The following is a 15,295-nucleotide window of genomic DNA, read 5'->3' as shown; positions in this document are numbered from 1 at the left end:
TCGGACACGATTTGGAGATCTTCGGAGTCATCGTCAGGGACATCCTGTGCAAAGACGTCTTCTGATTCCGGAACCGGCTTGGCCATGATATGGCGTCGAGCTCTCCGGTCCCGGATGGTTTTCTTCGGACGGAATGCGGCGCAGGCTGGACAGCTGGATTCGTTGTGGTCTGGTGAAAGGCACAAATTACAGACCTCGTGGTGATCACTATGAGGGAACTTTGCTCCACATGGGGGCATTTTTTAAAAGGTGTCCTTTCCATGAGCCGCGTCCGGAGTCGGTCCGATATGGTTTTCGACGTCGAGTTTTGAAGTTATGAGAGTTGTAGGGATTGCTATAAGTTTTCTGCTGGAGCGGAAAAAAGTTCATCCAAACCTAATGACGGAAAAAAACAATCTGAGGATGGAGTGGATGCCCATGCGCACTGTTGTCCAGGGGGGGAGTCACCAATCTCGTGACCAAAGACTTCTTCCGAAGACAACAACAACCTGCAATCATCCGAGCCCAACACCAGATGGCGATCTTATCCTTAGTGTGTGATCTGCAGCTCATATGCCTCGAACCTATATGTGTCGTGTGCATTGTTATCTGTTACTTGAGACACAACAAAATAAAAAAAGTAGGGATCCTCGAAAAGACGTTAGAACCTAGAGCTGAATTGATTCTAGAAGACTGATGGTTGAACAGTGTAATCCCGAGCCGCATCCCACAGCTCTTCTCTACTGAAAGAGCGCACCGAGTCCCATGTCACCCCCAGCAGAAGCGCAACCAAGACCCATGGTTGCATAATTGCTCAATATCCGCTACATGGACAACATCTTTCAGGTTGCGAGACAACATTGTCTGTGGGAGAGGAGGGGGAACAAGGCCATGTATAAGGAGAAGAGAATTCCAAGGCTTAACAAGGATGCTAATCTAATAAATTAGCAGCAGGGAGCATGCGATCACTCTGGTAACTCCCTCGCAGCGTTCCTCACACACTGCGCTGGCAGCTCCCCCTCACAATCCAGATCCCTCCCTCCCAGCACCCTCACATGATCTCCAACAGAATCACTTAGGATGTGCGTAGACATCTCCTGCCGCAGCATCCCTGGCATAGGGCTTTGGCAAATCCTTCCCAATATCTCTCACTAACACCAGGTAGCGCCTTCTCAACATCCCTCCCTCGTAGCGCTCCTCACACCGCGGCAGGCAGGCCCTTTTGATACAGCTCCCAGGCCGCTTCCTCTCAGCATCAAGCAGGACACACACCTTTGTGATTTCCTCTTTCTGCTTCTTGATGTTGCCCACGATCTCCAGGATGCGCTGGGTGTACGCTGCTCTCGACACGTCCTTTGGGAGGCTCTCATACTCCGCGATCTGCAGGACAAAGATTAAAGAGGAGAATAAAGATCCCTGGCAGACAAGGGAGGGCCAAAGAGCTCCTTCACACACGAGACAGCAGTGAGGACACAAATGTGCAGCAAAGCCCCACAGCACTCACCAGCTGTCTGTGCAGCTCCTCTTTACGCTTGGCTTCGTCAGCACCAGCCCGGATTCGATCGTGAAGCTCTTTAATGTCTGCAAACCTGCGAGACGATTCCAGCTGCAAACCAAGGAAGAAAAATTGCTCTGTGGCCACATGGAGACTCAGTTACACAGAGTACAGTATTGTTGGCAGCGGGAACAACGCCCAGTGGAATCCCTCCTCCAAGGGCTTCTTAATGTATTCCACACCAAGGGCTCAATATGTGCTGCTTGGACAGGTCCTCATACCAGAACAGGGCTTCCTGCACAGACCAGATGATTTATGAATCAAAGGATGTGGCCTAATGGCTAGGGTGGTCCACCTCGAAGCTAAAGGACCGGGTTTGAGTCTCGGCAACGACGCTCAACATCCTGTGATTCTGGGCAAATCACTTAATCTCCCCGGGGCTACCAGAAAAATGAATAAGTCTGTCTGTAATGTAACTGTTGCACATGTAAACCGCTCTGATACCTTTGGGTTGAGATATATATTATGTCGCAGTCCAGGAGGAGCATTTCAATTCTGCCTCAGACCAGAATTATAGTCAAATATTCTGCCTTTGACAAGGTGTTTTGATCAAACAGTACGCCCCAAATACCCGCTTTCCTATCAAACATACTGTCCCACGTCCTAGGTAGTATTAAGAATAAATTTAGAAACACAGAAGGAAGGATAGCGTTTCTTAACACAGATATGAACAGGCCACTCAGCAGTACAGTACACATGCTTTTCTCTGTTCCGAGTGTACAAGAGTGTGAGAAAGTGGCTCTGTATATACTGTTCCTTAATAGGTACAGGGTGTACAAAGTCCACAGACCCAAAGGGTTTAACAGAGGTTAAAGTTAGATATAACCTTATTCTCTAAAGTGGTAGCTTGGTCGAGCAGTAAGGCAGTATCAGAGGACAGTGTAAAGCACTTGTTGTACACACTCAGTCAGCAAATGGTCTCACACACTCAATAACTGAACTCTAGGCCAATGGTTTGTATACAAAAAAATATATGCTTGTTTTATTTTAGAACCAACACTTGGAATTAAAATATACTTTCTCGACAGGAGATGTTTCATAAAAATACTTTTGTATATGCAATAGACTTTTTAGTAAACAGTTACAAATAGTTGCAGTAGGCAACTCTATTGCTAAACACAATACATTGAGCTCAATGATAAATTCAGATTATATGCAACAGATTACTTTTTAGATTACTTTTGTAATTCCAGGCTTGGATCCTAGATCCAGTCCTGGGTCAGCTCTCAGAATCAGCTGTTGAAAGTCGACTTTGGTACTGTAATGATTTTTAACTAATATTTAGCTATTTCAAAAGTGAGCATATTTCAGAGCAAACAATCAATGATTCCCTATGGAAGGAAATGTAGGTTACAGGTACCGTAGATAACGTTACTTTTGTAATCCAGTACTGGGTGTCTGGGTTCAGTACTGGGACATTTATCCAAAACAGGTAAGTAATTACGTTTTCAGATGTTATACGATTTTTGCGGAATATTTAGAAATTGCAGAAATCAACACTTAGAAGAAATTTCACAGAAAAGCAGTCAATGGTTTCATATGGAAGAAAAATGAGTTAAAGGTAAGTATAGTTGTGGGTACTTTTCAGAGTCAGTGCTGGGCACCAAGATCCAGCACTGGGAGCTCACCTAAGAGCAGGTGAGTAAATTCGTTTTTGGTACTCGGCTGATTTTTGGTGAATATTTCGAGTTTTGAAAAGTCCACACAGAAGAATTTCCAAGAAAAAGCCAGTCAATGTTACCCTATGAGGAAAATGAAGTTAGCGGTTTCAGGGTAAGTACTCGACTGGCAGAGTTGAAGTTCTGGGCATAGACTCAGGGGTCCCCCAGTGTCAGGTAGGTACAGTCAGTTCACCCTCAGCGGTTTCAGGACGGCCGGGTGCAGAGAGAGTTAGGCCCAATGTTATCCTATGAGGGATAGGGGGGCCTGGGTTGGTGGCTGCTGTCGGGCAAGCCACGCGGCTGTGGGAGCTGGGCTCCTGGTCACTTACTCAGGGCAAGTGGGGAAGTAGGTTAGAGTAGAGTTTTCACTGCCAGGGCCACTCGGGCGGCTGGGTGCAGGGTGCTTTTGAGCCGTCGGGCGCTCAATTGATTTCTATGGGAAATCTCCGGTTTGGAAAAAGACTGCAGGCTCGGGGACGAGGACTCTTCAGGTGCCACCACCACTTCGAGGGGTAAGTTGGGTAGTTGGAGAACAGGTAGGTACCCCGGGATTGGGCACAGAGGGCCGTGGGGCGCCGGGTGCCTTTTGATGTCGGAAATCTTACCCTCTTGTTGATCGCGGTGGGGGTGGCTCTCTGTTCTGAGGCTGCAAGCTTCTTCAGGATAGTCGAGGGGGGTCTTTGGGTGCCGGACTCGGGGTCACAGTCGCCGTGGGGTCGTCCTTGTGGGTTTAGTTCACTCCAGCACCGGCCAGGCTTGGCGGGTGCAGAGCGGGCTGGGATCGCGGTTCCGGGCTGCTGCCAGGGGTGAAAGGTAGGTTCTGAGTAGAGCCTCTACTCATGGGAGTCCCAGGGGATCAGAGTTCAAAGGTAGCCAGGTCCTCCGGGGTTTCTGAGGTTGCTGGCCACAAGAGATGCCGGGCTTGGAGCAGGAGCAAGTCCGAGGTCGACAGGCCGGTAGACCTGGGGCCAAAGCAGTTGGTGTCTCCCTCTCCTTTGCAGCTGCAGGGCAGGTCTTCTTTTCTTCTCGCTCTTCTTGTAGTTTCGGAATCTGGGGAAGGAAGGTTCAGGGTGCCCCTAAATACTAGATTTAGGGGCGTTACAGGTAGGTGTAGGCCAGGGACCAATGGGTCCTTGTCCTGGGGTGGTTACACCCCATATCCTGCCCCTCTCCTATGGGAGGGGGGCAGTAGCCTAATCCTGATAGGGTAGGGCCTCCCATCTTCAAGATGGCGAGAGCCCGGAGATGTGCTTCACCTCGCCTCCCCCACCTGAGGGGTGGGGTGGGCAGGCTGGCACATGCCCTGTCCTTGTATGGGGTTTCCGGCCAAGCTTCCCGCCAGAGTGGGGGGTTGCAGTGGCCTGGGGAAACTCCTAGAGGCGGCAGGCCTTTGAAGCTTCCCTTTGCTCATCCTGGGGGAGGAGATCTATCACCTCACCCAGGATGTGCATTGTTGCAGGCCCGGGAGAGCAGGGGATCTCCCACCCAGGGGTCCAGCAACGTGTCTGCTGTGTGGCAGCCTGGGCAGCCTCAGAGCAGACGTGGATTGTAGGTTAGTTGTAGGAGGGCATCTCTAAGATGCCCTCTGGGGTGCTTGGTACATTAAATCTCACACTGGCATCAGTGTGGGTTTAATGTGCTGAGAAGTTTGATACCAAACTTCCCAGTCTTTAGTGTTGCCATTATGGTGCTGTGGAGTTCGTGTTTGACGAGCTCTCAGCACCATGTACTCTGGAATGGCAGCACTGCACTTACAGTGCCCGGGAATGGACCTGGGTACTGTAGGGGCACAGGGCTCCTGTGCCCACACCATGGGCATAAGGCACCCAGCCAGAGGGGTGACTGACATATGTCTTGGCAGTGTGGGTGTTGGGCATGGCACACAGAGGTGTGCCATGTCGACTCTTCATTTTGTCCTGCACCCAGACACTCAGCCTGCAAAGGCAGTGTGTGTGTGTAAGGGTACAGGGCCCCTAAGGGTGGCACAATGAGTGCTGCAGCCCTTAGAGGCCTTCCCTGGCCACAAGGCCCTGGGTACCTAGGGTACCATTTACCAGGGGCTGACATGTGGCCAGGGTTTGCCAATTGGGGTTTGGTTTGGTTTAGGGAAGGAACATAGGCCCTGGGCACCTGATTGGCAGGAGTCCAGGGTACACTCAGTCAAAGTACATTCAGCAATTTAGCAAAAAGTGGGGGCATACCATGCAAGAAAGAGGGCACTTTCTCACAAAGAGAAGCTGTACAAACAGAGGTCTGAGCTCAGGAGCAGCAAACACCTCAATAAGGTGCATTTTCACGGAGTGAAAGGACATATGCCCAAGACCACACTCTCCGCTGCCCCCAAATCTCTGGTTCTACTTTACTCCACCTGGAGAGACAGTCATTAGTGCACGCGCACCACAATGATACAAATGTACTCAAACCCATCTCCTACCATGTGTGCATCGCTGTAGAAAACATTATCAACACATCGCATGCATGAGGTGCTTTGCGCTAAGCAGGAGATTGGATGACACCACACAAACACCTTCACGTTTGAAAGGGACACATCTTTGGCAGGAATTAATGATTGTAGGGCTGTGCTGCGGATGGGTGGTTCAGGGGTTCACAAGAGGGTGTTTTTACTCAATAGCAAATGAAAGAGAATTCTGCAACCACAAAGAAATCCAAAACGGTTCATGCCATGGTTGTTGTAAAGCAGACTTCGACGCTCATCCTCCGAGTAGTTAATGAGGGCGATAGTAACACCTGGTATTTATAGCAGAGAATAAGCTGATGTGTTGTGTGATGTCTTAACAGCCCATCAGGCCCCGGACTTTGCAGATCTCTCTCCAAGCTTGTGGAAACCCACAGCTTCCTGTTTTGGGGAACAGTTGTGGAGTAAGCCATCATGATAACACTCCCCTCTCCAAGAAGGATGGTCGTCTAGTTGCCTATGTTGTTCGTACAGTCAGATGGCAACTGACCAGACCCTCTGTGATAGCCCTCACCACTCAGAGATGGAGACCCACACACTGACCGCAGGACTCACCTCTCTGTGGTCGTGAAGCTTCTTGAGCTGCCGATGCTGTTCAATCAGAGGCACTCGGTGCTTCTCCCACTGGCTGGCAAGATGAACAATCCTTTGAGCGCTGCTCTCCACCACCATCTGGAAGGGAAGTAAGGGTGCTGTGAGAAGAGTTCACCAACCACAAGACAACCTCAACTCCTTAACCACTCTCAGAAAACTACGATCCATCACCATCTGAAAGGGAAGCCAGGCTCTTGCAAGTACAGAGTCCACCAGCGAGAAAACACCCACGCTCATTCACCCCTCTCAAGACCACCATCTGAATGGGAAGCCAGGCTGATGCAAGGACAGAGTCCACCAACCACAAGACAACTTCCGAACATTTACCAATCTCAGAACAGCATCGCTCACCATCTGAAAGGTAAGCCGGCAGAGTCCACCAACCACATGACACTGACACCTCAACTCTTTCATCACGCTCACAAGACCGCTATCCCCCACCATCTGAAAGGGAAGCCAGGCTGCTGCAAGGACAGAGTCCACCAACCAGAATACAAATTAAGATCATTTACCAATCTCAGAACTGCATCCCTCACCATTTGAAAGGGAAGCAAGGCTGCTGTGAGGAAATTGTCCACCAACCACCACACTAGAGAACTTGTGTTTACCTCTATCTCTCAACACAGCTCTGCAACATTCTCAAGGAAGAGGAGCTAGAGATCAGAGCTAAAATGAGAAGCCCCTTCAGGCACTTCTCCAAGTTCCCCAACACTACTATCTACCAGTATCCAAGGAGAGCACGAGAGAGGAAGATAATGGGGCCAATCACAATCAAAGGTCCAACTCTGGCATCTCACCAGGATCTGTGACCCTACTGTGTACACAAACCTGTACAGTGACCAGCAGCGGATACAGAGGACTTCCAAAGAAGGAACCCAGTCCATGAATCTCTCCGGGCCTGTAACTCTGTGTACTGGCATGCGAGGAGAGAATGAAGCAGCAGACAGCAGGGTTACCCTCCACATCAAAGGCTCAGCTCTGTTTATCTGGGACCAATACTACTGCTGTCTAAAAGAATCAGAGAGGAGCCGTGGAGAGATGGATTACCCTCCGCATCACAGGCTCGGCTTGTATGCACATAAAGTGAATCTAGAACAGATTCACACTACAAAAGCCGAAGATATAGGAATTCCTACACCAATCACAGGCCTCTTGCTCCTTCACCTCTCCCAAACCGGCATCTCTGGTCTCCCCTTAGTACACACATGATGTCATAATCACACCAGAGCTCTTTCCTTGATTGGACTTGGGATATTATGAAATCATGTGTTGACCGAACCTTTCATTCATAAGAAGACGTTTCCTTAGACAGGAGTTATGACTTGGGTCATCTGCTGCCCTTCTGCAGGACATGCTGAAGCATAGCCCCTTCCATCAGACTATAGTGAGGATTCTGAGTTGTAAAAACAGGGGGTAAATGCAGCACACGGTAATCAATGAACCTCCACAATTTCTCCTCAGACACATTTCAGATGGAAAAAAAACTGATGAAAATGGAAAAAATGAGAAACCTGGCACAAACAATTCCTGAATGTTATGCCTCATTCTGACCCGCGGAACCAGGTACACCGGTTAGTGATTTACTGTTAATAGTTCTAGCATTTATAATACTTCTTTTTTAGAGTGTGACACAATTTAATTTAAATGTAGGAGTTGTTTCCACGTTCATAACTGAAATTCACATAATTAGCAAATGCTGCTACAGGTTGTGTCGAGATACATACTTGCAATTTAGCAAGGTTGTTTTCTGCATCTGGTAGCAAGTCCAGAGCTTGCTTTTTAATCTTCAGCACACTGTCCTTCTCCTCCGAGCCCAGCTGTGTTTGTTTCATCTCATCATCCACCTTCAAGGAAGGAAAAGAAGAAGACTGTGAAAGTGGCGAAGTGTCACTTCCAAACAAGTACAGACAACATGCTTAAACACACACGTTTCCCCACAGAATGCCTACCTACCTCCAACCCCTAAACCGTACCCATGTCGTCACCCACCGCTTCCACCTTCTCTCAGAGATCATGGGTGCCATTCCTCCCTCAATCACACCTCTGACCCTCCTCCTCTCCTCTGGCACGGTTTGTCTCTTTCATTGCAGTTCAGACAGAGGGAAGCTTTTTGTCACTCCCAGAGTCACTACATACATCCCCTTCTACTCACTTGCCTCGTATCTTCTCTTAGAGCGGGCCTGTGCTTCTCATTCCTCACTCACTGTTCATAGCCCCTCAGATCCCCTTCACTCTCAGGCCTCTCACTGGTGGTATAAACAGGACAAACCTTACTGCATGCTGTTCATCTTTGGATTCACACGGTCTCTTACGGGAGGTGTCTGTGCATGCCATTCTGTCAGTCACCAGTCCGGACCCTGTGCTCCGCTCACCTGTGCCATGCTGAGGTTTAGTTTCCGTATGTCTGCACCCACTTCCTCGATCTTCACCGTCAGCCCGTCCAGCTGCTGCTGTAGAGTCTCCATCTCTTGCTGCTGCTCGGCCAGGATGTCCTGAACAAGCCAAACAGGGAGCAGAGGAACAGAACGATCAATGGGTCTCCTTCAGGAGCAAGCAGAGTTCCCAGACTCAACCATCCAGGCTTCGAGACGCCTCTTTCGCGCATTGTAGGAATCTTGCTCTGTATATACCATACCAAAGTAAGGTATAGAGTGCACAGAGTCCCCAGAGGCTAAACTAGACAAGTACTAACAGCTCTCTTTGTGGTAGTGTGATCGAGCAGTTAGGCTTATCAGGAGGGTGTGTTAAGAATTTATTGTATTCAAAGAGGATGGCACACACACATAGAATCCAGACCAATTAGGTAAGTATTAAAAGGTACACGTATATTGTATTCTGTTAGAACCAAGCAGGACTTGGCACATGCAAGAAAGAAATACAAGACACTGACCGAGATGCTTCTAGCTCGGTCAACACCCCCAGCTGCATTTCCGATCAGCCCTACTTACTGAATTTCAAGAACAAGCAGACAGGAAATTGAAATACATGGGGATACATGCCACGGGTAGAAGATACGGGGAGGGGGAACGGCCCGGTCACACTCTTGCATGCCTACTTCACCCCAATCGTACCAGCAGATTTATCACCAAGTTCCGTTCTTCCGATGGTACTATAATATCCGACTCCGAAGGCATCCACACAGAACTCAAGAGATACTATGAACACCTTTATTCTACTTGTTCCTCTTATACCGACACTGAGACAGCGGCATATCTTGCTGAGATAACCATTGTTTGGATTACCGATGGTCAACGCAATTTATTTAGCCGCACCTATTACTTGCGAAGAAATCGTACAAGCCATCCCGTGCTATGGATGGCACCAAGGCCCCCAGCTTAGATGGCATCACCGGAGCTTTTTATAAAACTTATAAACATCTACTTCCCCTCAGTTACTCGCTCTATACACAGAGGCACTGAGTACCGGCTCTCTCCCCCAACCCTTCACGATGCGTTCCTTACATTACTTTTGAAAGCTGGTAAGGACCCCCCTCCTTTGCGCCTCATACAGACCCCTGTCTCTCCTAAATTTGGATAACAGAATCTTTGCCATAATCTTGGCCATGGACCAAACTATTTCACAGGTGCAATCTGGGTCTGTCCAACACAGATCGACCTCTTTCAACCTGGGAACAATCTTTGCCGTATTAAACACGAGCTCCCCTACACTCCCCGCTGTGGTGGCATTATTAGGCGCAGAATAAGCGTTCGACTCGCTTGAATGGCCATTCCTGAGAGCAAGACTGACAAAGCTTGGTCTTCCCAGCCCCTTCATATCCTCCTTCTCAGCACTCAACGACTGGCCTGTTTGCAAGTGAAAGGCTCCATTACTGAATGATTCTCGGTCTCCAGAGGCACCAGGGCAGGGATGCCCCCTTTCCCCTCTTCCGTTTATAACTGCGATGGACCCCGTCGTCCGTCATCTTCAGGAACGGCACATACATCGCGGTCGTCAACTCACGCAAGGCCCGGTTTTATCTCACTCTATGCAGATGATATTTTATTTGTTTGCCATCCCACCGACAACCTCCCATCATTAATCTTGGACATTATCGGCTATGGCAGCCTGCCGGGCCTTCATATAAATTGGTCTAAATCTGAACTCTTCCCGTTAACAGCAAATACCCCTCCCATAGACATCCAGGATCCTCTATCATGCATCACAGACTCCACTAAATACTTGGGTATCCACATACCTTTGGATAAAGCACGAGTCCGTCTAAACTACGGCTCTGCCGTGGATCGTCTGTCGATGCAGGTGGAACGCTGGATTGGCCTCTTTCTTTCCAAGGCCGGGAGAGTGGCAAGAATCAAAATGGTAGTACTCCCTTGTTTTTTGCATCTTTTCTTAAACATCCCTATCCCGCTAACACACCACTTTTTGAAAAGTTTGCCTAGTCATCTCTTGCGGCTTGTATGGGCAGGGCGTAGGCCACGTGTAAGTGGGACACCGGAGCCCTTTGCTACAAGCATGGCAGTTTTGGAGTCTCAGACCTCTTTCTTTATTATCTTGCTGCAAAGTGCCAATTCGCCTACCGCTGGTATCATCCAGACACCCGCATCCCATACCTTAGACCTGAGACAGACCAGGCTGGACATATACTTCTCTTCTCCATATTACCGAAGGTCATCCACATGGACTCCACTGACATTCAGACTCTTTCCACTACTTGCCGAGCCTGGCAACGGCTCCTTCGTGCTCTGGGAAGGAGTATTCTATACTCCCCTGCCATTCCTTTCATGGACAACCCTGGTCTCCCCCTCATGAGTGAAAAACTAGTTCAGCAAACCCTTGCCCGTCATGGCCTCCATACCTTAGGGGATGCATTCCCGGACGCCTACGCCTACTGATGCTCACTTTCAGGGTGCCACTTACATAGATTATTCCCTACTACGCAGACTCCACAATACCTTGCCATCTTGTATAGCCTTGGCCCCAGATGAGTTTGCCTCACTTTCGCTTATTATTACTGAGAGTGACGGTGATCATTTAGTATCCAAACTGTACTGTGCATGCCTTCCCCTAAAACCAGACTCCACTAAACAAGTTAGGGAGTCTTGGAGTGCGGACCTGGGCTATTCGATTCCGGACAAGGTCTGGGCATATTGCGGTTCTCCAACAAGATAGTATCCATCAACCATAGACATAAGCTTACGCTCTTTAAAGTCTTGCATAGAGCGTACGTTTCCCCTAAAGATTGCCAAATATGACCCTACACACTGGACTCAGTGCCTCAAATATCAAGCCCTTGATGCAGACATTGCCCACCTTACCTGGACGTGCCCCCCCCACCCTCCCAAAATCGTTTGCTGCTGGGCTGCCGTATTCTCACTCCTCTCTCCAAACACAAATTCAACCTGACTTTGTTATGCCGCTCTTGGGCTATACTTATGACATTCCTAAGTCTGTACGCAGGTTCATATCTGCGGCCCTAGGACTTGCCAAATGAAGAAGTTGCCATACATTGGGGCAGTGTGCACTATCCTACAGACACCGACTGGTTTAAACCCATGTCCCACTACAACAGAGTTCGTAAGAATTATGCATTGTTACAACCCCCTTCATACAGGCCTAAAGATATTTGGCAAACCCTCCGACATTATTTCCTCTCTTCAGAATCAGTGGACAAGGACTGATCGCCTTCACATATGCTAATCAGTGGACTGCCTCTTATATCCGCATAACTCGTAGACATCCCTCTATCCCTCCCCCCTACACCATATACTCTTATCTAGGCTGAAGTATCATACGATACGTTTAAATTGTTTGCTACGAAGGGTCAGGTATGACCAACTGTGATGTTTCACATGCTCAATAATGTATGTTATATAAGTTTGTATTGAAAAGCAAAAATTCAACTACAACAAAAAGTTTACAAAAATAAAGTGGCCCGGTCAGCGGAAATGGAGCTTTGGTTGGAAAACCGCTTTGGTGTAACTGCAACTTGGGTGCAAGGCAGGTAAGAAACCAACAGGAGAGAGTGGCACAACATGTTGAAGCCAAGCAGAGGACATTTGTTTACATGCTCCCTCAGTTTGAAATGAGCAGCGCACCTGCTTTGGAGAGTAAACACACAACCATCCACAGGACATCCATCATCCTTTCTGGATCGCGGCGCTTCTCTTTACACGTGTCACTCAGAGCACTTTGTGTTGACTGAAAAGCAGGGCTGTGTTACCTGTTCATTCTTCTTGCTTGATGGTAGACTGTCTGCCGACGCCTGCAGCTGACTGGCAAGCTTCTCCGCCTCCTGCCAAACACACAGGTTACACTGTTCGTCGTCACAAAGCAATGGCCATCTTGGAGCCAGAGAAAGTGCAAGTCTGACAAAAATGTCAACATCACTATATACACCCTTAACTTTAAAAGTTACCCAATGAATGAGCAACGATCTCAGAACCGTCAATTCCAGAAACGGGAGTGCCACACTGCACAATCCCACACAGGCAGTTCATACCAGGACTTCGTTCAAGAACCATGCACTGTCGAGAATTTGTTTAAATCAGAGAGGTCTATTTACCTGTTTAAATGTGAACTTCTCAGTGTGAGTAAAGCGAGACCCCTTGGTTAGCGCATCTTCACCGCTGTTTACAAAGGATTTAAGCACGCCGGCGAGGTCAAGGGAGGAGCCTGAGGTTTGTTGGGCCTCTGTTAGGCGCTGAGAGCACTGGCGGAGCTGCTCTTGCACCCGCTTCTGCAGCCGCTGGCGCTTCCGCGAACGGTACTCCTACAAAATAAAGAGCATAAGAGGCAGAAACAGATTGCAGCACGGAGAGGAAAAGGGTAAGACAAAAACATGATGGGGCGCACTAGCAAAAGGAAGAAAAGAATTGAACTGGGACTTTTGAGAGTTAGAGAGATACAGGTAGACACAGAGACCAACAGATGGGCAGGCACAGAGCGAACTGAAGACACCAAGTGCCAGAAATGCAACAAGAGACAGGGAAAAAAAAAGTCAGCAGAGAACATCAGTAAAAGCACAGAGGATGACGAGTCACAGAGTTGGAGATGGGAAGGAAACTCAAAATAGAAGGAGAGAGACTTGTGAATAGATGACACATGCAAGAGTTTACAGAGTTGGAGATTGGAAAGAGAATGAAAAACAGATATACAATGAGGAAGAGCTGCAAGTAAAGGGCACGTTTGTACACTGCTAGAGACATGCTGGTATCCCAGAAATATAAAGACTCCATGAGGGCGGGGAGTGTGGTGGTGGACAGGCACATTTACTAACCAGGAAGTAGTGAGGTGCACAGTGCATACCAACTGACTCCGGCACCGACTGTACCTTTTTGCTCTCCACGGAGGCACATTTCTGCCTAGAAATCATCTCTACTCTTTCTATACATACTACGTTTGCGAATGCAACTTGTGTCTGTCTGTCTGTGTGTCCGTGTGTCAAGGTGCTAAGTGTCTGTGGATGGGAGAAGGCTTGGTATGTTTTCTATCCAGCAGTGTATCTCCGGGAGGGAGAAGTCCCATCGCAGCGGAGTAACAGTGCATCTGAGACATGAGAAGCTGCGGGCCCAGCGGTCGCTAAATGAAGCGTTACTTACAGTAATCCTGGTTCTCCTCCAGGGAATCCTCGCCAAAGTCAAACACTGAACAGTCTTGCCCACAGGAACCTGGAGCACTTTCATTTAATACTGTATTTATGTAGTTTGATCTGATTTTTCATAGGAAAGGCATTTTTTGTTTCTATAATAATTTTGGTGCTGTTTGACAAATCTACAGGAAACTTTCCGTAAAAAAAGATCACTCACTTTGTCTGCTTCATGGAAAGTTTCACGCTGATCCGTCACATGGGCACTGATACAAAAAGAGGGGACGGGGTCCCCAAAAATGACACCAAATTTGGCAGGAAGTTAAAACTTCACCACAAAAGCATTCTTTTCATTATTTAGTGTAAATCTGGTCATTGGTTTAGAAATGTGAATTTAAAGAGGTGCTCTGGGGGGTCGTCAAGGGCTAAAACTCCTGGAAAAGGCATTGATATCTGGACGTTGTGTACAGCAAGAAGTTATGTGCCATGGGACTCTGGCAGTACAAAACATTACTTGAATCCCATTGGCTGAGGGGGACTTTCTCCCATTAGCCAATGGGGTACCACGGTACCCTGACAGAACATCGGTACCTTGCAAATTGAGCAGCCAGCCGCAACAACTCAAGAAACCGTTGCAGCTGCCGTTACAAGACTACGGGACTCAGCCCCAATGTCCTGAAATATTTTTAAATAAGCATTGGCAAAGCCAACTGGTCTCACCTACACAAGAGCTATTGGCTTTCTTTGTGTCTATTAGCCATAATGTGCCTCAGTCTGGCTGCTGTGCATGGCTGGGTCATAGCGCCTTTTTTCTGGCGAGCGTGGCAAGCAACACAATGTGGTAAGGGGACAGGGAAAGCAACAACGCGGGAGGTGTGGAAGGGACGTTCGAAGCAACAAAGCAAGATGGTGCATGAAGGCCATGGGAGGGATGGGGGAAGCAACACAACAGGGGATGCGCAGTAGCAGGGACGAAGCAACAATGCTGGTGGGGCAGGGCAAGAAACTGTGGGGCAAGCTGCAGCGACGGGGCAAGCAACAGCGAAGGGCAAGCAACTTAAAAGGGGAAAAAAAGTACCTCCGAATGCATGAGCAGTGGAGGGATACACACTAGAAAAAGGAAGCAGTACTTGAACGAAGCTCCATGGGAGGGACAAACGCACGAAGAGGAAGTGAAGCCAGAAAACAGAGATCAAAGAGAAGTACGGAGATGAAGAACACAAACCAACCAGGGGTAAGCAATGGGCGGGCTCCAAGCCCCCTGTGAGCTAACAAAATGTCTAGTAAGCGATAGCGCATGCACGGTTTCAGGCAAGACCTTAAAAGGCACAAGCGGACACCTAACACCCTGAACCACAGGTACTTAGATGGGGACACAGAGGGGCACCTCCCCAACCAGGATTAGTATTTTAAACAAAACAAGTTTTCAGGCTGCTGTACTCTCACGATATCAGTCTCGCAAACTTTATTCTATGGTACCGCAGTAC

At 48.5% G+C, this 15,295-nt stretch overlaps 1 protein-coding gene across 4 annotated transcripts in view; it reads right to left on the bottom strand.

Moving 5' to 3' along the window:
- Positions 1-15,295, bottom strand: part of CCDC22 (CCC complex scaffolding subunit CCDC22) — a 92,055-nt gene that overhangs the window by 30,054 nt on the left and 46,706 nt on the right. For 2 of the 4 annotated variants that reach the window (XM_085629891.1, XM_085629890.1), the window contains exons 8-14: positions 12,786-12,992; positions 12,444-12,515; positions 8,638-8,757; positions 7,990-8,109; positions 6,227-6,343; positions 1,484-1,585; positions 1,252-1,359 (exon numbers count right to left, since the gene is read on the bottom strand). In XM_085629891.1, the coding sequence (XP_085486017.1) occupies positions 1,252-1,359; positions 1,484-1,585; positions 6,227-6,343; positions 7,990-8,109; positions 8,638-8,757; positions 12,444-12,515; positions 12,786-12,992 (846 nt within the window). The remainder of the gene's footprint in view (positions 1-1,251; positions 1,360-1,483; positions 1,586-6,226; positions 6,344-7,989; positions 8,110-8,637; positions 8,758-12,443; positions 12,516-12,785; positions 12,993-15,295) is intronic. The other 2 variants (XM_085629894.1, XM_085629893.1) reach the window with 1 other exon arrangement.

This window comes from Triturus cristatus, chromosome 10, assembly GCF_964204655.1.
Source record: "Triturus cristatus chromosome 10, aTriCri1.1, whole genome shotgun sequence".
Taxonomy (NCBI): Eukaryota; Metazoa; Chordata; class Amphibia; order Caudata; family Salamandridae; genus Triturus; species Triturus cristatus.
This window is presented reverse-complemented; position numbering and strand designations above follow the sequence as displayed.